Source organism: Lepus europaeus, chromosome 5 (assembly GCF_033115175.1).
Source record: "Lepus europaeus isolate LE1 chromosome 5, mLepTim1.pri, whole genome shotgun sequence".
NCBI classification, from domain to species: Eukaryota; Metazoa; Chordata; class Mammalia; order Lagomorpha; family Leporidae; genus Lepus; species Lepus europaeus.
Genome location: NC_084831.1, coordinates 133,341,390 through 133,366,608, shown reverse-complemented (window position 1 = coordinate 133,366,608; position 25,219 = coordinate 133,341,390). Strand labels below are relative to the sequence as shown.

Sequence of the window (25,219 nt, the reverse complement as noted above, 5' to 3'; positions counted from 1 at the left end):
GCCGCTCCTCCTGCGCAAGCGCGCTGCCTGCGGGGCGCTGGGCGGCCTCGGTGAGGCAATCCCTCTGACACCTGTTGCCATGACTCCTCCTCCCGCTCCCTCCGCGGAGGGCAGGAGGCGGGCCTGGGCGGGCCGTCCCGCAGCCTCCGCCCCCTGAGCCCTCTCCGGGCGCGGGCCGCTGGTTTGCCCGGGGGCAGGCGAGCCGCGGCGAAGGGCACCCTGGTGGAAAGCGGACGCGAGGCGCTGTGGCAGGGGAGAGGGACGAGCTGCCCTTCGTTGTCAGCCAGGAGCGAGGACACGGCGACGCTGCCATCCGGCTGCCCGCGATCACTCGGCGGCCGACATGTCAGCCGCCGGCGCCCGAGGCCTGCGGGCCACCTACCACCGGCTCCTGGATAAAGTGGAGCTGATGCTGCCCGAGAAATTGAGGCCGTTGTACAACCACCCGGCAGGTAATGGCCCCAGCCCGGCTCCCCCACGAGACCTTTTCTCCTCCCTGCAAAAGGCGCCTTTGAGACCGCCGGTTCCTGTGCTGCTGGCGGCATCCCGCAGCCCCAGCCCCTGTCCGCCCTCGGCGCTTCACCTTCTGTCATCCCGACCGCGGGAGGCTCGCAGGCGGCGCCCTTCCGGACCTCTGTGGCGAGCGCGCCGGCGGCCTCCACATCTGGTCCCCTCCACGCCGGCGGCCACGGGACAGCCGAGCCTCGCCGCCGTGGGCCCGCGCGCCGCGGTGTGGGAGCGTCGCCGCGCGGTGTGGAGCAGAGGTCGCGGGTGTCGCTGCTCTGGCCGTGGGCCCCGGCGCCCCGCGGTGTGGGAGCGTCGCCCCGCGGTGTGGAGCAGAGGTCGCGGGTGTCGCTGCGCTCGCCGTGGGCCCGCGGGCCTCAGTCTGCCCTCAGGTGTGCCGGTCGGATCGGGGCGTGAGTCCCCTTTCCCGTTCGCCGCAGGTGTGACCTTGGGCGGTGGATGCGGGAATGCCACGCTCCGCGTTCACTCTCCTGTCCCCCTGGGAAACAGGGTGCCCGTGGCTGCGCGAATAATGCTCACCCGGCTCTTTATTTCAGACCTCTGTATCCTGAGGTCTCCCCCAAGCTCAGCACACGAGAAATTGTGTTTTGAATGGGAGGATGGACGTGCCCCCCCCCAAAAAAAGTGGCTTTTCCCCCTACTTGGTAAATCTATGGTCCCCAGTCGGTGTCCGGGGTCCCCCCGCTGCTCGGACTCCGCAGCCGCTCTCCGGAGGCTGAGCTAGTTACTAGATCTGATTTCCAGTTAGATAACGAAGTGAACTACACCTTCAGACCGTAGTTTAACCCTTAATGTTGCCTACTGCAAGACGGAATACACCATAAAACAGCTCTTCACGGAGACACGGTGATTGATGAAGTTCGTTTACCTCTTAGTTTTTTTATATAGCAGTCGATTTGGGGGGATAGTGCTGCGTTTTGTGGCAAAGGTTTTTCAGAGGGAGGATTGGGCTCTGCTTGGTAATCATCAGGACATTACAGAGTCCTCTGAATAACTCCTCTGGAGTTAGCTCCGACCTTCCTAAGCTCTGGGTAGAGGAGAAACAGTTTTGAACACCTTAATGGGGAATGGGAAGGTAGTCTCCATTGTTGCTTTCCAAAGGCTTTGCTTGTGGCTGCCTGTAATTTTTGCATTGAACACTTGACTCCACATTCAGAATGAAGAGCAGATTGTGCATTTCATCTGGGAACACTTGGATTGGTCTGGTAATTTTAATCCCATTTCAGTGTGGTAGAAGGAACACAGGCATAGAAAGCAAACAGACCTAGGTTTGAGTCTTGGCTATGTGACCTTGACCTTACCTTCCCAAGTCTTAGTTTTCTAGTCTATAAAATGGGGATGATAATTATGACCTTTGAAGGACTCTCGCAAGGGTTCAGTGATATGGCTGTCAACGGAGCAGCACCATGCTTGCACTTTCACTGGCAACAAATGTTAATTCCTCACTGCAGACTTATGTATGCTGAAGAGTTGTAGGCACTCCAATTTTATGAATAAAGAAGTATGATAAAAATAACTGCTGACTCATTGGTATTGAGTAAAATCTGAGGAAATGCTAATTATTGCTCCAATAGTTGTCCAGAGTGAATATTTAAGGATTGTACATACTGTTTTACATAACAATGTTTGCTGTTGAATCATTGTTTAAACTTGAGATTAGATTCACCTATCAGGCATTTTTAAAGGATGTGCTCCCTGCCTAGTAACTGAATGCCAACCTGATTGTCAAGGTTTTTTTCTTTCAAAATTGTACTTAAAAACCCCAGTGCCACAGGGCCCTTTGGGTTTTTTTCCTCTCTTGGAAGTCCCCCTCCATGCCACTCTGGCTGGAGGTCTTTGAGTCTAGTAAATCTTTTTAAATCTCAAAAAAAAAAAAAAAAAAAAGGAAAGGTAAAATACTAAGGGTCAGAAATCAAACATTACTGATTTATAAATTTTTGAGATTTTATTTTATCACTGACAAGTATGTCTAGATAGGTAACAAGAATATGTTTCGGGGGCTGGTGCAGTGGCACAGCAAGTTAAGCTGCCGCATCCCATATAAGCACCAGTTTAAATCCTGGCTGCTCCACGTCCCAGCTCCTTGCTAATGTGCCTGGGAAAGCAACAGAGTACTTGAGCTCCTGTCACCCAAAAGGGAGACCAGGATGGGGTTCAGACTCCGGGCTGCAACCATTTGGGGACTGAACCAGTGGATGGAAAGTCAATCAATTTCTCTCTCTCTCCCTCCCTTCCTCCCTCACCCCCCCCCCCTTAACTCTGCCTTTCAAATAATTAAATCTTTTTTTACAAATGTTATATTTCTATGTAGATATGTATTAAATTTTGAGTATCTCTTGTAGTTTGAGCCTTTGACTTGTGGCCCAGAATTGTGAGGCCTGCTTCATCCATTTGCCCATGTGTTGTTCTTGGCCCATCAAGATCTGCCTGTGTAGAGGAAGAATAGAATTCTAAGTAAATGTGTGTCCTTGTCAAGTTACTCAACTCACATGAACTGATGTCATACACTCCCCACCTGACTGACTATAAAAGCCCGCAACTCTGCACTAACCAGTTGCATAGCTGCTCTCTAGATATTTGTCAGAAATAACCTTGAACTTGGGTTGCTCAGTGTTTACTTCCCAATGTTTACTGAAGAGTTCAGTCAGGGTAGGGGGCAGTGGGAAGAACACATTCTTGGTGAAGGAGTGTCATTTCATTGTAACTGCAAGCTCTAAAATGGAGTGAATCATTCCGAGGGGATACAGAAAGTAAAACACAGGAATGTAGGGAAAGACAGTAGAACTGCTGTAAATGCTTACTGTTTTTTCATCCTTTGGAGTTTTTCCTAGTGTATTTTATAATATAAAAATAGACAGTTATTAGTTTATGAATATGTAGCCATATGTATAGATACATGAGCTCTATTTTTTTTGTTGTTGTTGTTAGAGGCACATGATCAAAAGAAGTTAGAAGACCCCTACTCTAAAGAGTCTAAAAACTATCCCTTGGATAGGTTAGCTCAGAAAACATCTGTCTGAACTGCATCATTTTAGCTCACTGTTGTTTTGCCTTTATTGAATTATATTTGGCTTAACTGGAAGAGCTTTTAAAAAATCAGTTCTGTGAAACTTAGAGCAGAGCCTAATGTGCTGCTGCTGTATCATTCTCTACATTTATGCTGTTCTCCCACACAGGAGAAGTTACTTTAAAGTCCTAAGGAGAATATTGACATTTTTCCTAGGTAAGGGAATTGATTTTTATTTTTAATTTTAAAGACATAGAAGAGATTTTTTAAAAAAATAAAAACATTAAATCAACCAATGCTAATTGTTCATAAAGGATTATCTTTATCATAAAAATTCAGAATTGAATACAACTAACTTCAAAATATGTATTTTTCATTATATATAAACCCGAATGTGTATCAAATAAATGACCAGTGTATATGCTCATATAGTTTTTTTTTTTTTTAAAGATTTATTTATTTACTTGAAAGGCAGAGTTACAGAGAGGCAGAGAGAGAGAGAGGTCTGCCTTCCGCTGGTTCACTCCCCAGATGGCCGCAACAGCCAGAGCTGCACCGATCCAGAGCCATGAGCTTCTTCCAGGTCTCCCACATGGGTTCAGGGGCCCAAAGACTTGGGCCATCTTTTACTGCTTTCCCAGGCCATAGCAGAGAGCTGGATCAGAAGTGGAGCAGCCAGGTCTCGAACCCACATCCATATGGGATGCAGGTGTGGCAGGCCGGGGCTTTAACCTGCTGTGCCACAGTGCTGCCACTCTTATGGGATGCTGGCACTGCAGGTGGTGGCTTTACCCACTATGCCACAGTGCTGGCCCTGCTCACATAGTTTTAATTGTTTAGCATCTCTATTAAAACAGCTTATTAACTTGCTGTACAGATTATGTGTAGAATTTTAATGCCAGTCTAAGGTACTCTATGTAAATATATATATATTTTAAAGATTTATTTTATTTATTTGAAAGAGTTACAGGGAGAGGTAGATACAAAGTCTTCCACCCGATGGTTCACTCCCCAGATGGCCGCAATGGCTGGAGCTGTGCCGATCCGAAGTCAGGAACCAGGAGCTTCTTGCAGGGGTCCAAGGACTTGGGCTGTCTTCTACTGCTTTCCCAGGCTATAGCAGAGAGCTGGATCAGAAGAGGAGCAGCCGGGACTTGAACTGGCACCCATATGGGATGCCGGTGCTTCAGGCCAAGGCGTTAACTCGCTGTGCCACAGTGCCAGCCCTGTGAATATGTATTTTTAAAACATTTAATATATTCTAAATATTTAAATCAAATATCGAATATACATGTAATATTTTCTAAAGTATGAGTTATTTACCTTAAAGTTAAGGGATAAGAACAAAATAGTTGGACAGTCAGAATTTCAGTTACAGCTATAAGATATTGATGAAAAAGAGAATGTCATTAGACAATCAACTACGAAGACAGTTGAGTTATTCAATATTGAGAGTAGTCTCACCTCGGGCCTTGATTTATAAGATGAGTGCCTACATTATGATGATTTCAACCGTCCTTCTAAATCTAAAAATTATTAACTCTTTTTAACTGAAAAAAAATGTATTTATAATATTCAACCATGAGAGGCAGTTTAACTATTTTAGTCTTTTCACCTGTTATTTATTTTGGATTTTTTTTGTGTGTGATTTATTTATTTGTTTCAAAGGAGAGTTACAGAGAGAGAGAGAACTTCCATCTGCTGGTTCACTCCCCAGATGGTGTTACTGGCCTTTGCTGGGCCAGGCCAAAGCCAGGAGCAGCTCCTTCTAGGTCTCCCACTTGGGTGCAGGCACCCAAGCACTTGGACCAGTCTTTGCCACTTTTCCAGGTGTGTTAGCAGGGACCTGGATCAAATATGGGATTCTGGCTTTGCAGGCAGTGACTTAACCCGCCATACCACAACACTGGCCCCTACTTCAGAATTTCAAACTAAAGCCTGTTTTCCCTCAACACTTTTAAAAACATTATATACTCATAATGTTTTTGATACTATGAGTGAATGATAGCTATTTCCAGGCATTGTAGAATATAAAAGATTAAACAGTTCTAAGATGGTAGTTCAGTCATGTTCTTAGTGTTGTATCAGACTAGCTTTAGCACAAATAAAAATGTCTTTTGGCAGTCGGGATCTGTCATCAAAGACTAAGGATTTCCATGTAGCTTGTCATATGATAGTGAACAGGTGGGCTTGCATAATAAAAGGAACTAAGGGATGTTAAAAAGGAACAAACCATTAGTGGAACAGTTTGAAAAGCAAGGGAAAAGGTCATGGAAAGATGGTGATTTATGACCCCTTAACCATTTAGTAAGAAACTTTATTTTCACATTGAGACAGACTGAATACTTCAATTCAGTATTTCTAAATGTGTGTGTGTGTGTAAAAATTACATCTTGTGTTCTAAGAAGGAAGTCTTTCCTTAGGGCGACAATCATTTATACAATAAATGACCTAATTTCTGGGTAGAATTCATGTAATATGTCATTAGCAGGAATTTCTCACAGAGAAATTAGAAAGTAAATTTTTTTTTTTTTATCAATACATTCACCGGGTTCTTAAGGCAAGCTAGTTTTCTTCTTTTGTTTGAATATTTTTATCTGTTACTATTTGGCTATGATATTCATTTGCAGAACTTCTCAACTTCTGTGAAGTTACAACTTTAAAAATATCAGGGGTGGATGCATGGCCCAGCAGTTAAGACCTCCCCCCACCCCCAGCTTCCCTCATCAGAGCCCCTTGGTTGGATTCCTGGCTCCTGCGGCCGATGGCCCAAGTGCTTGGGCTCTTGCACCCACATAGGAGACCTGGAAGCTTCTGGGTCCTGGCTCCAGCCTGGCCCTGGGCCAGCTGTTGTGGAACCTGGGGAGTGAACAAGCAGATGGAAGAGCTCTCTGTCTCTCTCTTTCTGTAACTCTTTCAAATAAATATATAAATCTTTAATTAAAAAAAAAAGAACCATTACATTATTCCCTGTATTTTTTACTATATTTGAAAATATTTCAAAAGCTTAAAAAGCTTATTTTTAAGATTAATTTTATTTGTTTGAAAGGCAGAGTGAGAGAGAGAGGTACAGGCAGAGAAAGAGGGAGAGATCTTCCATCCACTGGTTCACATTCTGAATTGCTACAGTAGCAGCAGCCAGGCCAAGCTGAAGCCAAGAGCCTGGAACTCCACCTGGGTCCCCCTCGTGGGTGGCAGGGGTCCAAGTACTTGGGCTGCCCTCCTCCCCTCCTCCCCGTCCCCAGGCTGCATCAGCAGGGAGCTAATTAGCAGAGCAGCCAGGACTTGAACCTGCAACTCTGATAAAGGGATGCCAGCATCACAGGGCCTTACCCTCAGCAGCACAGTGAATGCCAGCTCCAGAGTTTTAAATATGTATGTGTATATTTTTTGAATTCTTGTTTGCTATTTCTAAATTTTCAGCATTTTAGGCCTTTTTCAACTTCTAAGAGTAGAGATTTCTTTTATCATAGTGACTGTTTGCCAGGTACTCAGTTAATTTGTACTTCTGCTTCTTAGGACTTAGCAGTTGTTAGATTAACATAATATTTATTGTCTTAGCTTAAAACTATTCACTAACTAAATATTTCTCTTGATGCAGGTTCTAGAAGCTGCAATTTCATGTTTAAAGTCTTTTTTGTCCTTGTTTGATATGATTGGGGGTAGAGAGTGAAAGCAGTTAATATTTTTAAACTCTCACCTAGCTTGGAGCAATTGAGTAAATTAGTTACTAGCAAACCTACTGAAAAGCTTGACTGTTTTTAACCCCAAAGGTCAGTTTTGAAATAGGAAGAAAGGAATCTGCCAAAGGGTTCAGTATAAGGATGAATAATATACCAGCTTACCTTTGAGTGATAAAATGATAAAAGTCAAGCTTCATGCAGGGATAAAGAATAAACTTAGTAACTGACACTGTATGATACAGAAACTGCATGACAAAGAAAAATAAAGTAGGTGTGGTGACTGGAATCCCAGAAGCTCAATGTAAATTAAATTACCAGGTAGTTTGAAAAGATTAGCTTATAGAATTAGCGCCTTATGGTGTCAAATTCATGGACAGTGTTTAACTAACAAGTGAAAGTCTAGTATAGCTCTTGTATAAAGAGAACCTGATAGCCCCGAAGATAAGTAAATAGCACATTCTAGCTGTGAAGATTTAGTGGTATCAAGGAAAAGCTGGGTCAGACCTAATATTGTTTAATATCTTTGATTAGTATCTATCCTGGATATAATTAATCCAAATCAATTCTCTCGACAAATATTTATTATTTGTCGTGGAAAATTTAAAAATAGGCTTTGTCTTTAAGGACCTTAATTGTCTGGCAAGGTGACATAAACATTTTAGTTAGTGCAGAAAACAATGGAAGGATATACAGGCTACTTTGTTAGTTCACAGAGGAGCATTTAGCCTAACTTGTTAAAGAAGGCTTCCTCGAGGGATGAAACCTCAGATGAATTTTTGAAGTTTAGGAATTAGAGGAAGACAAGCCCGGATATTGGGAGGGGGCAGCATAGACTAAAGTGTAGAGACATGAAACTGCATGAATTTTTGATGGCTTTACCAGTCTGCCCAGGCCAGAGTTTCTTAAAAGCATTGTTAACATATTTTGAGGAGGATGCTTCCTGGCTCTGGGGAGCTGTCCTGCCCGTGATTGGATGTTTCACAGAATCCCAGGCCTCTGCCCACAGATGGCAGTACCAATACATTCACCCTTGTGACAGCTAAACATGTCTCTACACACTACCAAATGCCCTGGGGGGGGCAAAAATAACCCTTGGTTGAGACCACTAACTCGAACTAAAACTTGGCAAAATTATCATTGTAAATATATATTCTGAAGTCGGGGGCCGGTGCTGTGGTGTAGCAGGTTAAGCTGCCGCTTGCAGTGCTGGCATCTCATATGGGCACCAGTTCGAGTCCCGGCCGCTCCACTTCTGATCCAGCTCTCTGCTATAGCCTGGAAAAGCAATAGAAGATGGCTCAAGCCCTTGGGCTCCTGGTTCCTGTCTTCAGATTGGCTCAGCTCCAGCCAGTGCGGCCATTTGGGGAGTGAACCAGCCGATGGAAGACCTCTCTCTCTCTTTCTCTCTGCCTCTCCTCTCTCTGTGTAACTCTTTCAAATAAATAAATAAATCTTTAAAAAAAAATTTTTTTTTTTGGCCCATGAGGAAAAGACAAAGTTTGTGCCATGACCTAGTGTTTGGATAATATTCAGCCCCTTTGAAGACTGAGAAAATAAGACTACACTTGCAGTGGAAGCACTTTAGGATTAAAATAGGAAATCAGCAAATTTATTTTAAAACACTTAAAAGTGTAAACCAGAAGTCAATATTTAAGTATGAGGTTGACAAAAATAACTTGATTTTTATCATATTTTAAGGTTATTTGCATATATGTTCATTATATATTATATACATGTGTATATACTGTATATTATTTGTATATATTATGTATACCCATGCATAATTAATTCATTTAAGAGTAATACTAGTTAATATAAACTGATTCTGTGCCGTCATTGTGGTACAGAGGGTTACGCTGCCACCTGCAAGCCAGATCCCATACTGGAGCACTGGTTCGAGTCTTGGATGATCCCACTTATGATCCAGCTCCCTGCTGACACACCTGGAAAGGCAGCAGAAAATGCCCCAAGAATTTTGACCTCTGCCACCTATGTGCGGGACCCAGATGGAGTTCCAGGCTCCTGACTTCAGCCTGGCCCAGCCCCAGCTGTTGTGGCCATTTGGGTAGTAAACCAGCAGGTGGAAGAACTCTGTCTCTCTGACTCTCTGTCTCTGTGTAGCCCTTTCAAATAGATAAATATATTTTTTAAATTTATTAGGAAAAATATATAAATGATTCTAATTGTGCTAGCTAACTTTCCTTTTTATTTAACATTCTACTAGGTGATAGGGGTACAAATACAAATAATATTTAGTCAGTAGCTTGCAGATAGGTAAGTAGATGTACACTAACTATAGTAGAATAAAGTGTACTCTAGTCTTTTTTTTTAAGGTTTACTTATTTATTTGAAAGTCTGAGTTACACAGAGAAAGAAGGAGAGGCAGAGAGAGAGAGAGACAGAGGTCTTCCATCCACTGGTTAACTCCCCAATTGGCCATAATGACCAGAGCTGTGCCAATCCAAAGCCAGGAGCCAGGAGCTTCTTCTGGTCTCCCATGCGGGTGCAGGGGCCCAAGGAATTGGGTCATCTTCCACTGCTTTCCCAGACCAGGGCTGAGAGCTGGATCAGAAGTGGTATAGCCGGGACTCGAACCAATGTCCGTATAGGATGCCAGCACTGCAGGCGGCGGCTTTACCCACTACGCCACAGTGCCAATCCCTTGTAGTAGGTTTTAAAATCTACTTTTAATCCATTGTATTAAAATCGCATTGAATTAATGAATTTATCCCTAAGGATAAATATTAACAATTAATATTTATTAATATTAATAATTATATCACTACATAATATAATTATATTATATAATCATTATAATTACATTGCATTATATTAATTATGTTATATTAATAAATATTAATAGTATTAATTTAATAATATTAGATAAGTTGAGAGAAGTGAAAGAATATCAAAAACTATAGTAAATTGTGAAATATACCAAAATGAATAACACTACTATCACTTAATAATGAAGTCAAGTAATAGCTGACACTATGTGATAGCAGTTTAATCAAAAAAATTACAGGCCAGCACCGCAGCTCCTTGGCTAATCCTCTGCCTGCAGCGCCGGTACCCCGGGTTCTAGTCCCGGTCGGGGCGCCGTGTTCTGTCCCGGTTGCCCCTCTTTCAGTCCAGCTCTCTGCTGTGGCCCGGGAGTGCAGTGGAGGATGGCCCAAGTCCTTGGGCCCTGCACCCGCATGGGAGACCAGGAGAAGCACCTGGCTCCTGGCTTTGGATCAGTGCAGCGTGTCAGCCGTGGCTGCCATTTGTGAGGTGAAACAACGGAAGGAAGACCTTTCTCTCTGTCTCTGTCTCTCTGTCTAACTCTGCCTGTTTAAAAAAAAAAGAAAAAACAGAAAATAGCTACCATTTTTACATTTTCCAAATTTTTCTGCTTAATCTTACAATTAACCAACTACTTTTGATAGAAATTCAGCCAAAAAGCACCCCCCCCAAAAAAAAAAAAGAGTGTATTCTTTGAGTTCATTTTCATTTGGGATGATGGTTTTACATAAATATAAAGTAGTAAGTATGGTTTTGATGAAAGTACTTGAGAATTTCATTCCCCTAGAATGTTTTTATATGGCTTTTGGTCTTGATTTTGCTTACGCAGCCTTCAAGTTCTTAGATCATTAAAGGCCAGGATAGTGTTTCATTCACCAACATATTCTCAGGCTTGGTACACCAAATCATGCAGTAATTTTTATGGGTGAATCAGTGATTTGTCTGTAGAACCACAACTGATTCTTAACTTAGCTCATTGTTTAGTTTATTCTACCTTTCTAAAAAAATAGATTTAATTCTTTTCTCAAAGACTTTGACGGGAAGGTGTAGACATGGTTGGCAACCATTGCTGTGGTTGGCATTAGATGCCCATTTCCATGGCTGTGAATGTGCCAGCATTTTGAACATGCTTTTCCCATGTTGCCCATCAGCTCCCTACCCTGAATTCTGACAATAAGAGGAAAAGTTTACTCTGGAGCACCATGGCTGCCCTGACCACTGCACACACTGGCTGCCTGGTTGGGATTGATTATCTTTATGGCACCACCACCACCACCAGCATCTCCCTTGCATCCTTGATCACTCTGCTGACATAGAAAAGCTCAGTTTTTCTCTTAAGTGTTAGTTAAGCCTTTAAGAACAGAAGAATAGGAATACTTTCTGTTATTAGTAAGAGTGAATGCTCACGTGTTGAGGAGGAAATGGATAAATGCATCTTCACCTGCTGATGCTATTGAGAAGTATGTGTTGAGAGTAGATGAAAAGAAGTAAAATATGTGATACTTAGAAATTGATGCCAGTTTAGATATGATTTTTGTGACTCATAAAGGCAAATTGTTCTTGCAAACTAAAATGGAATATTAAGGCAGCAGCAATAGTCATGGATATAATAGGATGCTAGTCGGTTGGTATGTAAATCACTGTTGTCTGACATAAAATTGCTTAATTTGTTTGTGAAGAAATAAATACATTTTGTTGAACCAGTGTGAAAGAACATAGATGACACATTAAGTGGTAAATATTGGACTCAGCAGCATACTTGGGTACATTTTCAGTCCCCATGGACAGAGTCTCTTTCTTTCATCTCACTGTATCCCCTGAAGGTTAAAAGAAGTGTATGATTTGGAAGAGTTCAGAGTGGCCAGTTGAGAATCTGAGAACTTTAGGCTGCAGTCGCAATCCCCTGCTTACTGGCTCCGTGACTGGAGTGGAGCTTCTCTGAGTCTTCTTGACAGAAGGGAGAGCTTGGATTAGATGATCTCTGAGTTTCCTCGCAGCTCTGAGACATCATGCTTCTCAACTTCTAGGTTATCTAAGAAACCAGAATTGCTTTCAATCCTTTATACATTTATTTAGCATTTTGCATAAAGCAGATGGGTGTCAGGGTGACTAAAGCAAGAATTCTGCTAATTAAGAAGCTCAGAAATCTTGGCTTTCCTTTTTCTCATGTGAATTTTAAAATTAGGTTCACTCAATTTTTCTACTAGACTGTGTTGAATTTTGTAAAAATTTTCAGTGGAATGCATATGCTAAATGTTTTTAAAGCTATAAATATTAATAAAGTAGTGAATTTCCACATATATCACTAAAATTCCAGAATGTGAAATTTCCCCCAATTTGAAGATTATCTGTGACTGAACTAACACTAAGTTTCTTCATCAAGGCAAAGCACTGGGAATGATTTTGAAAACCATCTCCATTATACTTTTCACTAATTTTTTTATCTTTTTATTTTATTTTTTATTTTATTTTTTGACAGGCAGAGTGGACAGTGTGAGAGAGAGACAGACAGAAAGGTCTTCCTTTTCTGTTGGTTCACCCTGCAATGGCCGCGGCTGGCATGCTGCGGCCGGCGCATTGCACTGATCTGAAGCCAGGAGCCAGGTGCTTCTCCTGGTCTCCCATGCGGGTGCAGGGCCCAAGCACTTGGGCCATCCTCCACTGCACTCCCAAGCCATAGCAGAGAGCTGGACTGGAAGAGGAGCAACCGGGACAGAATCCAGTGCCCCGACCAGGACTAGAACCCGGGGTGCCAGCCCCGCAGGCCTATTGAGCCGTGGCGTCGGCCTACTTTTCACTAATTTTTAACACATCACAAAACTGAATAATCAACAAGAAGATCATGACATCTTGTGAGAAAGAGTGATATTGTCATTATAAATGTTAAGAACAAAGTATGCAGAGAGCATAGTAAGCATGATTAGAAATTGATTGATAAATCTTTGGCTGTTTGAAATTTGGTGATGGCTGTTAGAAGATGTATAAAATATTTGATTTATTTTTGACTATTCCTTTTTTGTTTTTCCAGGTCCCCGCACAGTTTTCTTCTGGGCTCCAATTATGAAATGGGTAAGTCTTGAGTTTTTGCAGACTCTGTAGGGGGAGAAAATTCCTTAATAGGAACTTACTAGTTTAAAATAACTTTTATGAAAGATACATTTAAAGCATTCTTGGTAGCCTACTTCTCCGGGATTTCATGGCAGATATTCCCAAGTGTATCATTTGTACTGCATAAAGCTATTGCCTATTACCTACTTTAGTTTTTCTGAACTCATTAAATAAAAGGCTTTCTGTGAACAGATAAGAAAGTCTCAGGGCCAGCATTGTGGTGTATCAGGTAAAGCCTCTGCCTCCGATGCCTGCATCCTGTATGGGCACTGGTTCACATACTTGCTGCTCCACTTCTTATCCAGCTCCCTGCCAGTGACCTGGGAAAAGCAGCAGGAGATGGCCCACCTATGTGGGCCTCAGCCACCCATGCGGGAGACCCAGATGAAGCTGCCAGCTCCTGGCTTTGGCCTGGCCCAGCATGGGCTGTTGTGGCCATCTGGGGAGTGGACCAGCAGATGAGAGATCTCTCTCTCTTTGACTTTCAAACTAATAAATATTTTAAAAAAAGAAAAAAGTCTCAAAAAGTAGGTGGAGTCATCCAAGTACAAGGGTACTTGGTTCATGAAATGTCAAGCATGAACATCAGGTAAATGGTAGAAACTAAGAGCTTCCTTCTCTAAAATTCTCATTTAGCTAAAAAGAAATAATCTTGGTGGCTTTTTATGGCAAATCACTGGTTTTATGTTGAAAAAGCCAGCATTGGTCTATAATTATAGACCAATGTGCTTCTGAAATTGTCCTTTCTGGACCTGGTATGGTTTCATCTGAGAACTTGTTCAAAATGTAAATAATAAGGCCTCATCACGAACCTACTGAACCTCGAAATTTTAGGATTAGAGCCCAGTAAGTTGTATTTTAATAACTTCTGTTGCCTTCTAAAGTTTGAAAACTGCTGGTCTGTAGGCCTTCTTAAAATTGTGATAAAATACACATAAAGTTTACCATCTTAACAATTTGTTAAATGTACAGTTAAGTGGTAAGTACATTCACATCATTGTACAACCACTCCCCAGAACTGTTTTTATCTTGCAAAACTAAGATTCTATACCCATTATGTAATTCCTCATTCCCCACTCCTTCTGGCCCTGGAAACCATTTTACTTTCTGTCTCTGAATTTTAGGGGTACCTATTATAAGTGGAATCATGCATTTGCTTTTTTGTGGCAGGTTTATTTCACTAGCATAATGTCCTCGAAGTTTATCTGTGTTGTTGCATGTATCAGAATTTCCTGGGGCCAGTGTTGTGGAGTAGCAAGTTACGCCACCACTGAGATGCCAACATCCCATATGGGTACCTGTTTGAGTCCTGGCTGTTCCACTTCCAATCCAGCTCCCTAATATTGTACCTGGGAAGGCAGCGGAGGATGGCCCAAGTGCCTGGGCCCCAGTACCCATATAGGAGACCTAGATGAAGCTCCTGGCCCAGCCCTGGCCATTGCAGCTATTTGGAGAGTGAACCAGCAGATAGAAGATCAATCTATCTCAGTCTCTCTCTCTTTCTGTAATGCTGTCTTTCAAATAAATAAATAAATTTAAAATAAAAATTTTCTATTTTAAAACTGAGTAACATTCCGTATTACCATATTTTGTTTATCTGTCTACTGATTTGACACTTGGGTTGCTTCCATGTTTTGGCTTTTGAATAATGCTGCTGTGAACATTGGTGTACAATATCTATTCAACTTCGTACTTTCAATTATTTGGGGTCTACACCAAAAAGTAGAATGACTAGATAATGAAGTCATTCTGTGTTTAATATTTTGAGGACTGCCGTACTGTTTTTCCTCAGAAGCTGCATTATTTTACATTTCCACCAGTAGTTCACATGGGTTCTAATTTTTCCACGCCTTCACCAACACTCATTACTTTTGGTTGAAATTGTCTTTTTTATTTTTGTTATAGCCATCCTAATGAGGGGTCAAGTAATAATCTTGTGATTTTGATGTACATTTCCTGAACCTTTAGTCATGTTGAACATCTTTTCATGTGATTATTGGCCATTTATGTATCGTTTTGAAGAATATTAGAGGTAAAATTAGGTATCCCTAAATCTTATGACCTTAGGCAAACTTAATCTCTTTGTCCTTTTGTCAACTATGAAATGACAGACAAGATTAGATTAGATTAGTGGTTTGGGAGCTGTATTTTACAGAGATAGTTCTTTTTCTCATGTATATTGAGAAAAGATCCCATCAGTTTAATCAACAGTTTGAATGGATCATGATTTAATGGGTCTGTTCCCAGTCAGCATTCATATGATGTATGGTATGCAAGAAAAAACAACAACAAAAAGTCCTTATACTAATAATGGGTTCTTCTCCATTTGCTTCCTCTTCCCTCCCTTCCCACGTCTAAAATTATGAGATGGGTCTCAGAAACTTTAAGAAAAATGTATGTTATGAAAAAACTATGCATAGATTTTGGAATGTTTTTGTACCAAAATAAACTCCTACAACCTTGTTATAGCATGTCTGAACAGCATCTAGTTTGAGGCACTATAAAGAGTAAGACATCAGTTTGAAAACTGCATAAAACTCCATCCAGGTCTCCCACGTGGGTGATAAGGATCCAGGTGCTTGAGCCATCATCTGCTGCCTTCCCAGGCCCTTCAGCAGGAAGCTAGATCAGCAGCAGGGTAGCCAAGACCCTTCTCACATTCCTGTATGGGATGCAGGCATCCTAAGCAGCGGCTTAACCTATTTCACAATGCCTACCCCTAAAAAAAGTCTTTAAAGGACACTCACTTTTTGTGAGTTGATAATGTCAAAAAAGGCTTCATTGACATCCCCAGGACACCAGATTCTTGAGGAATGGACTAATTAGCTCATATTACCACTTTAAAAGGTGGCTTGAATTTGAGAGAAGACATGTCAAGAGATAATGTTTTTTTTTTTAATTCTGTTTTTCCACGAACATTACTATATTTTCATATAGTAATTAGATCGATAATGTGGAGTTAATTGCTGAAATATTGTTTCAAGCACCATTAATAGATTAAGAATCATTCCACCTATTTATTGTAAATTTGGGCCCTCTTTGTTCTCAAATTTAACCACAGTTTAGGAGTTTATTGATTTCACCAGTAACTTTGGTGTTTACTTGGTCTGGCCCATCATGTGTTGAGACGTTGACAGTATTGTGTACTCATCAGTGCCTTCTTCACTATCTCTGTCTCCTTTAGAAACATCTACGTAATGTCAGTGTTGAAATTATCTGAGTTCATAGTCAGCTGATGACAGCATAGCAATAGAAACTTCTGGGAGTTAGGAGTTGTTCTCTGGTGGGGAGACTTTTGTTGGATACTATTTTTATGTACATACCAATGTGCTTTTTTTTTTTAAAGTTATGTCTCCAAAATCTTTTATTTATTTTTAAAATTTATTTCATTTATTTGAATGGCAGAGTTACAAAGAGAGAAAGAAAGGATCTTCTATCCACTTGAACACTCCCCAGATGTCTACAACAGCCAGAACTGGGCCAGACAGGAGTTAGGAGCCTCTTCTAGGGTCCAAGGACCCAAACACTTGGACCATCTTCCACTGTTCTCTCAGGCTCATTAGCTGGGAGCTAGACTGGAAGTAAAGCAGCTGAGATACGAACTGGCACCCATATGGAATGTCAGTATCATGCAGGCAGCAGCTTTACCCATTACACCATAGCACCAGCCTTCCAATGTGTTTTCTTATCCCAGAATATTTGACAATTAATCTGTGGGAGTCTGTAGATGATATATAAGAGTTGCAAGCCACTTAAGTTCTAAATTAAGACTCTCAGAGAGGGGTTGGTACTGTGGAGTAGCGAGTAAAGCCACCGCCTGCAGTGCTAGCATCCCATATGGGCACTGGTTCAAGTCCTGGCTGCCCGACTTCCAATTCAGCTCTCTGCTATGTCCTGGGAAAGCAGTGGAAGATGGCCCAGACACTTGGGCCCCTGCGCCCACATGAGAGACCTGGAAGAAGCTCCTGGCTCCTGGCTTTCTATCAGCACAGCTCTGGCCATTGCGGCCATCTGGGGAGTCAACCAGCTGATGGAAGACCTCTCTCTGCCTCTGCTTTTCTGTAACTCTCTGCTTTTCAAATCAGTAAATAAATAAATCTTTGAAAAAAAAACAAGGAAGACTCTCAGAGAATACTTCTTTACATTCTGCCAAAGTGGAGTCCTTAGCCAGTTCAGTTGAAACCAGGTAATTCATCAGAAGGTCAAAGTGGATAATCTTAAAAAAAAAAACTACATACTTAAATATTTTAACCTGAAAAATATAAATATGGAGGCCAGAGTTATGACTAATAGGAGGTTAAGCCACTGCCGTGACACTGGCATTCCATGTAGGCAGTAGTTCAAGTCCCAGCTGCTCCACTTCCAATCCAACTCCCTGCTAATATGCCTGGGAAAGCAGCAGAAGGTCCAAGTACTTGGGCCTCTGCTATCCACGTAGGGAACTCAGATGTAGTTTCAGGCTCATGGCTTCAACCTGGCCCAGCCCCAGCCATTGCAGCCATTTGGGGAATGAGATCTCTCCCTCTCTCTTTAACTCTGCCTTTCAAATAAATTTTTAAAAAATAAATAAATATATATTTACTTGCCAATAATTCACCATAAGGCTGAAGCTTCTGTTTGTGTATGAATCCACTGATTTTGAGCACCATGTTCTCTCAGGTAAATTATGCCGTGGTTCATCCAGTATAATTTTAAGTTTAGTTTTCATTAAAGCAGATCAAGCTCATAGATACTTTCAAACAGTATACAAAAAGAAATCTGCTATATTTTTATATGGGTTTTCCCCCCAATCTTTTTTTATATTTATTTGCTTCACACTAAATTTGAGAACAGGCTTTAATCTTTAAAAAAAAAAAAAAAACTCTTTTGAGTTTTTGTACATGCAATAACCCTCTTTTTAATTTCACTTATTTACCTAATAGTTTACTCAGTTATGTAAATTACAGGTTGGGGACAGACCCAGTGTCTTAATAACAGTGGAATTCAGCTAGTGAGAACAAAAATGCATGAGTACAATAGAGAAGAGCTTCCTGGCCATAAGTAATCCACATGCCATGGGCATCTGTTAGCTTATTTATAGGAGTGGAGATCATTGGCTGACCTGGGGAAACAAGGTCAGTTAAGAGAGCTTCCTTTGTCTTGTCATATTTTTTTTGGACCACATGTTATCACTTAGCTCTTGAACCCTTTGGTGTGGCTAATTTTTCCATTTCTTTTCTTCAAACTATTTCATAGATGTCCATGCAAATTTTTAATACTTGTCTATTTGCTATTCACACTGAAACTACTGATACAAATTAATTCAGTTTAAAATCCTGAGGACTTCACTATCCCTAAGCACTTTGGAATTGGAATACACTGTTGTGCTATTTCACTTTTTAAACACTCAAAGTATCTTATGGCATATGTCTTAATGAGAAAAATATATAGAAAAGAAAGGAGAGAGATCATTTTAAACTATCTCATGATTATTTCTCTCATAAATATGTGTACATGATGAGATGCCAAAAAGAATCACAAACATGGTTTTAGACATTTGAGAAACATTTTTCAGTGGATGGGAGCCATTGGAGCCAACCTGAGTCTCCTGCATCCCACACTGTGAGTTGTTGAATGCATTATCTCATTTAATCATCCTCTCCCAGATCGGAGAAATATTAACAGTTTTCCAGGCAGGCGTAGTAGGGTCAAAAACCAGACTACTGTAAATACTGTTAGTTGCGGTGTCAGAATTTCAGCCTCCAGGGCTGTTTGTTTCCAGAGCCTGTGTTCTTACACCCTGGTATTACCATCGTAGAAGTAGTCACTGTGGATCTAGTACCTTCTTAGTATGTTAGGGAGTCTTTTACATAATCTTGCAATATACTCTAATTTCTGAATCTGTGAAGTTCTATTTAAGTCAGAATGAAGATGAAACAGAACACAGATTTTCTTCCTCTCATCACAAGGTTAGTAACGCAGGAAAGGGGACGGAGACTTACACTGCTTTAAAGATGCTAGCTGCTGTTATTTTTGGTGGGGTTAAAGATAATTTCCAGGCACTATGCTAAATATTTTTAAAACATTATCTCATTTAATCATTATGTCAATCTTGCCAAGTTAAGTACTAATATTCTCATTTTACATGAGGAATTTAAAACAGGTTGTTCTGTAACTTGACCTAATTCACACAGCCAGTAAGTAGCAGAGATTAGATTCACAATGAGACTTAGTTAAATTATTTACCTAACGTTAAAATGCTGTGTAAGTTGAAATGAGTGTTTTTTAAAACACAGTAAAGGAAGCCCAGGAGTTCAAGACCTTTATAGGAGAGGGTAATTACTAACATCCCAGAAAAATCAAATGTATGACTTCTGACTTATTTCAAAAGGGTGTACTATAACCCAGCTCATAGTCTTCATAGATTTATTCAGTAGGTCGTAGGGTAATGTGTGGGCCCAGAAGAATGAGAGTGGTCAGTCTCTTCCTTCCCTTGTAAAATGGCAGAAGAAGTAGAACAAATAGGGGCAGAGAAAACAAGCAGTGGAACCAGGAAAAAGGATGTAGGAGAGATGATTAGGAAAGCATTTGGAAGAAAATAGCGGGACTGTGAGTAAATGTCATCAAGAAGAAAAGATGTGTTTGCCATGGTTTACCTCTAGTTATACCTCTGTACTTGAGCATTTACCCCCTTTGAAACTAAAATCAATGTTTTGTAGAATTGATTCCATGTATTCAAAATCATCTGGAGGAGCAGGTGTTGTGGTGCAGCAGGTTAAATCTCCAGTTGGGACATCAAACATAAGAGTGTTGATTGTTAAATTAACAAGCGGAGGCACTGTGCACTAACTACCCATGCAGGAACTCTGTCCTCAAAGAGTTGTATTATGAGAGTTAACAGCAAAACTTGTTCTCAAAGATTTATTTTGTTCTAGTGTATCAAGTGGAGAATATTCTTATGTCTCATAAGTTTTAGTTATGCCTAAGTGTCCAACTGCATTGTTTGTTTTCTTAGGTACATCCTTAATAAGAAAACTTGTGCTTAAGGACTTATTTTCTTTTAATGTATTAAATGGAAGATATTCCTATGTCTCATAACTTACAGATATGTCTAAGTGTTCACAAAAGGTGTATCATTGAAGTTAATTAAGTTTCTCAGGAAAAAAAAAAAGAAGTGAAATTAACTTCAAGATGTAGTGACTAAATAGCACTTGTCTCAACTGTTCAGGAATGGTTTTTTTGTGTTTTTTTTTTTTCCGTGCAAATTGTTGAACTCTTTACTTAGTATAGAGTTATTTTATTTATTTGACGGTTAGAATTACAGATCTTCCATCTGCTGATTCACTCCTTGGATAGCCTCAACATATGAGGCTGGGCCAGTCATTGTTGGCATAAGTGGTTAAGTGCCATCTGCAACACCAGCATCCTGTTTGCCTTTCTTTTTTCTGACAGGCAGAGTGGACAGTCAGAGAGAGAGACAGAGAGAAAGGTCTTGTTTTTGCCATTGGTTCACCCTCCAGTGGCCGGCGCCACGGCCCTGTTGCCTTTCAAATAGATTTTTAAAAAAAAAAAATTATTACTGGCCGGCGCCACGGCTCACTAGGCTAATCCTCCGCCTTGCGGCGCCGGCACACCGGGTTCTAGTCCCGGTCGGGGCACCGATCCTGTCCCGGTTGCCCCTCTTCCAGGCCAGCTCTCTGCTGTGGCCAGGGAGTGCAGTGGAGGATGGCCCAAGTCCTTGGGCCCTGCACCCCATGGGAGACCAGGATAAGCACCTGGCTCCTGCCATCCGATCAGCGCGGTGCACCGGCCGCAGCACGCCAGCCGCGGCGGCCATTGGTGGGTGAACCAACGGCAAAAGGAAGACCTTTCTCTCTGTCTCTCTCTCACTGTCCACTCTGCCTGTCAAAAAATTAAAAAAAAATTATTACATATTCTCATCAATGCAATAAAGTAGCATAATTATTGACTAGTGAGAACTCACTAAACTTTCTGAGTAATGTTGATAGTAAGATATGAGTGGCATGATTCTATAAATGACAGTGTTAAAAACATAACAGAGAAGAAATGGCATGTTTACTTTGATTGTTAAGGGAAAATGTTCTAACCAGAAGACTACAATTACTTTTAAACAGTGGTATTGACAAAAGGGAGGAATCCATACAAATGACCTTGAACAGCTTTTAGGCATCCTCCACCTCAGTAGGTTCCAACACAGGCAAAGTGAAAAATACAAATTCATATATAGCATTTGTAGACCCAAAAAACCCCAAAACATATAAACCATATGCATAAAATACATGAAACAAATATGTACTCACATTGTATGTACGATTTTATATGTAATGCAGTTTTTCAAATCTATAAGGCAGCTTAATGTGATTAGAAAAATACAAAGTGGTTCAAAAACCATTCCTTACCTCATTGTAGCTTTTTGTCATGATTTACATTTTCTTAATCCATAGCTAGTAAATTACAGCTACTATCATTGGAAACCTCATAAATATTTTGTGTTTAATTTAAAGTTGAAAGCTACCACTCCACACTAATGATGCCTATTTTCTTTATATGTGTTAATGTGTATTTCAGGGACTGGTGTGTGCTGGATTGGCTGACATGGCAAGACCTGCAGAAAAACTCAGCACAGCTCAGTCTGCTGTTTTGATGGCTACAGGTAAATTGAATATCTTCATGTTCCAGATAGAATGTAAATTACTGTTCTTATGTTTCACATAAGCTTATTTAGAAGTTTAGTATTTGAAAATTTATACATACACACAGAAGAATTTGATATTATCACCAGAAAGTTCCCAGATTATGGAAACAGTTAATATTCCACTTGTCCTATGAAGATCCCTCATCAGCAGAAGAACTGTATTTGTGTGATTCTGAGTTTTAGAGACTTCATTGAGACTCAAGGATAGCATTTCTTTGTTCGTTCTACATTGTGTCATACTCTTACCTATAATTGTTTCACACTAATAGTAAGTATTCAGATACACTATGGCAGCAGTACCTAAAGTATTTTGTTTCAACAGGGTTTATTTGGTCAAGATACTCCCTCGTAATTATTCCAAAAAATTGGAGTCTGTTTGCTGTTAATTTCTTTGTGGGGGCAGCAGGAGCCTCTCAGCTCTTTCGCATTTGGAGGTAAGCCTACTAAAGATATTTTTTTTAAAGGCTTCAGAAGCTACCCAGGTGGCAATAATTTTTTTTGTTTAAGATTGACTTATAATGCTGAGACAAGAATGTATTTGAAATAGAAATTTAAGATTTATCAGTTCTGGAAAAGTCTTGGGTTTACAAATAACTTAAAAGCAATTTAACAGACTTGAATGTATATTATGTAGTATGATAAGAATGAAGTCATTTGGTTTAATTGGAAAGTGTTCCACAATTCACTGGAAGATTTTTTAAACTATTTACTTAGTAAGAAGTTAACATTATTTTTGAATGACTAATAATAATGATAATCTGGTCAAATATTTGAAATTAAGATATTTTGAGAAGTATAGAAAGTGTGCCAGGTTTTGTGGAATAAAGTCCTTCTTGTGCTTATACAATTCCTGTTCTGTTGTAAGCTGGGAGGAATAGTACATGAAAAAGCCCAGGATGTTGTAGAGGGAAATAGTCTGTGGCTCTGTAGATAATTCTTTGAGTTGGTAAGAACTGAAGGAATTATCCTTAGCTTCAGTAAACTTAAGTGTTTATAACCTGTTGATTCAGTAGCCTCCCTGCATCATGCAAGTTGATCTTTCTGTCCGTGATTAGACAGGAACCCATTCCCAATGGATTTTATTCTTAGTAAAAGATGTTTCATAAGTATAAAATTAAAAATTCTAAATGACCACATTTTGTCAAAAAAAAAATTTTTTTTTTTTTTGACAGGCAGAGTTAGACAGAGAGACAGAGACAGAGAGAAAGGTCTTCCTTCCGTTGGTTCACCCCCCCAAATGGCTGCTATTGCCAGCGTGCTGTGCCGATCCAAAGCCAAGAGCCAGGTGCTTCTCCTGGTCTCCCATGCGGGTGCAGGGCCCAAGGACTTGGGTCATCCTCCACTGCCTTCCCAGGCCATAGCAGAGAGCTGGACTGGAAGAGGAGCAACCGGGACAGAATCTGGCGCCCCGACCGGACTAGAACCCTGGGGTGCCGGTGCCGCAGACAGAGGATTAGCCAAGTGAGCCGCGGCGCCGGCCTTTGTCTAATATTTTTAAAGATTTATTTATTTATTTGAGATGAAGAGTTACAGAGATAGAAAGGAAAAGACAGACATAGAAAGGTCTTCCATCCACTGATTCACTCCCCAAGATGTCCACAAAAGGCCAGAGATAGGCCTGTCTGAAGCCAGGAGCCAGGAGCTTCTTCCAGGTCTCCCATGCAGGTGCAAGAGATCAAGCACTTGGACCATCTTCCACTGCTTTTCCAGGACATTAGCAGGGAACTAAATTGGAAGTGGAGTAGCCAGGACTTGAACCAGCACCCACAAAGGATACTAGCACCATGGGCTGAGGCTTAACTTACTATACCACAGCATTGGGTCCTTGCCAACTTTTTTTTTTTTTTTTTAGGATTTTTAAATTTATTTATTTGAAAGTCAGAGTTAGAGAGGGAGAGATAGAGATTTTCCATCCACTGGTTCGCTTTGCAGATGGCTACAAGGTCAGGGCAGGGCAACACCAAAGCCAGGACCCAGAGCTTCTTCTGAGTCTCCCATGTGGGTACAGGGGTCCAAGCACTTGGACCATCCTCCACTGCTTTCCTAAGCACATTAGCAGGGAGCTAGTTGGAACGTGGAGCAGCCAGGATTCAAACCAGCACCTGTATAAGATGCTGGTGTCACAGGTGGCAGTATTACCCGCTACACCACAACACCGGTCCCAACTTTTATACATATATTCATATTTGTCACGCTTTTATGTAGCTCAAAATTTGAAAATATTCATTGTGCAGGAAACTATCATTAATTAAGATGCTAAAACTTTTCGGCAGTTGGGATCTTATCAGAACCGCAAGCCAGATGCAAATGAACTCTTTAGTCCCCTTCTCCCCTATTTGTACCTGTGAGCACTTGGGAAGATTGTATTTATAACCTATAGTCACTTGGCAAGGGAAAGAAGAAATGGAATATGCTTCCCATTCTCAGCATAAATTTATCTATCATTGTTGGTGATTATTTTTCTTTCTGTTTTCTTTATAGATATAACCAAGAACTAAAAGCTAAAGCAAACCAATAAAAGAGTTCCTGACCACCTGAACAATCTAAATATGGACATAACCACTGGGACCTATTTGATTATTGATAAGGCAATGCTAACTGTGCTAAATTTTAGAGGGCACACAAAAAAATTTAACTAACTGGTAGCTAGTGCTTGATTCAACAGAAAAATAAAGGAAACTTTTAATAACAGTCTCTCTTTAAATATGACTAAAAGAATTTATCTCTGCATGTTAGTAGCATTTTTTTTCTACCATTGGTCCATAATGAATCATAATTGGTCATACATACCCCCAGCCTTCTGTTCTGGTCAGCCAAAGTGTGTACATACACAAGCACACAGCTTCAAGTAAACTGAAAGACAGTTGAAAAGTTAAACAATCTGTTTATTTAGCATGGGATGACTGCATAGCTATAAGTGAAAGGAAATATTGGTAGACAGTGGGAAACAGATAATGGAATGAGAACCCTTAAAATGGCCTTACACTTTTTAAAGTTATTTATTTTAAAAGTATTTCAGACTATTTTAAAACTATTTAACTTGACATGAATCTTGATTTTTTTTTTTGGCATAATGTATAAAATTCTTTTACAACCTTAGATTTTCTAATAGGATTGTTATAAAGATTCATTAGGATAATTTTTTAACGAACTCTCTGGCCCATACTGAGTGTTAAGTTGTTGAATTGCACCTAGTAATGATAATAATGTAGCAGAGAAAAGACTAGAGTCAGACCTGAGTGTGCATCCCTGCTCTAGGGTTTATAAGCCGTGACTTTGGGCACATTGAGAAAGTGCCTACCAGAGTACGTGGGCAATTAGTAGACTTTCTGTAAGTATTTGTAACCTTTATCCTCATTTTGTGAGGAAAGACAGACCATAGATTATGCCATCTTAGAAGTAATCAATAGTATGTTT

General features: G+C 40.6%; 1 protein-coding gene across 1 annotated transcript; it reads left to right on the top strand.

The window, feature by feature from the left end:
* The first annotated feature begins 156 nt into the window (after positions 1-156).
* Positions 157-24,506, top strand: MPC2 (mitochondrial pyruvate carrier 2). Its single transcript, XM_062192698.1, has 5 exons — positions 157-452; positions 13,028-13,068; positions 21,676-21,760; positions 22,125-22,236; positions 24,284-24,506. The coding sequence occupies exons 1-5, from the start codon at positions 344-346 to the stop codon at positions 24,318-24,320; spliced, it is 384 nt and encodes a 127-aa protein (XP_062048682.1). The 5' UTR covers positions 157-343; the 3' UTR covers positions 24,321-24,506.
* The last annotated feature ends 713 nt before the right edge of the window (positions 24,507-25,219 follow it).

Bases quoted from the DNA above. Each gene is read 5' to 3' on its own strand.
- MPC2 (XM_062192698.1), top strand. From the start codon at position 344: ATGTCAGCCGCCGGCGCCCGAGGCCTGCGGGCCACCTACCACCGGCTC. The intron at 453-13,027 runs GTAATGGCCCCA...TTGTTTTTCCAG, and splicing joins GTTGTACAACCACCCGGCAG to GTCCCCGCACAGTTTTCTTC. The intron at 21,761-22,124 runs GTAAATTGAATA...TTGTTTCAACAG, and splicing joins TGCTGTTTTGATGGCTACAG to GGTTTATTTGGTCAAGATAC.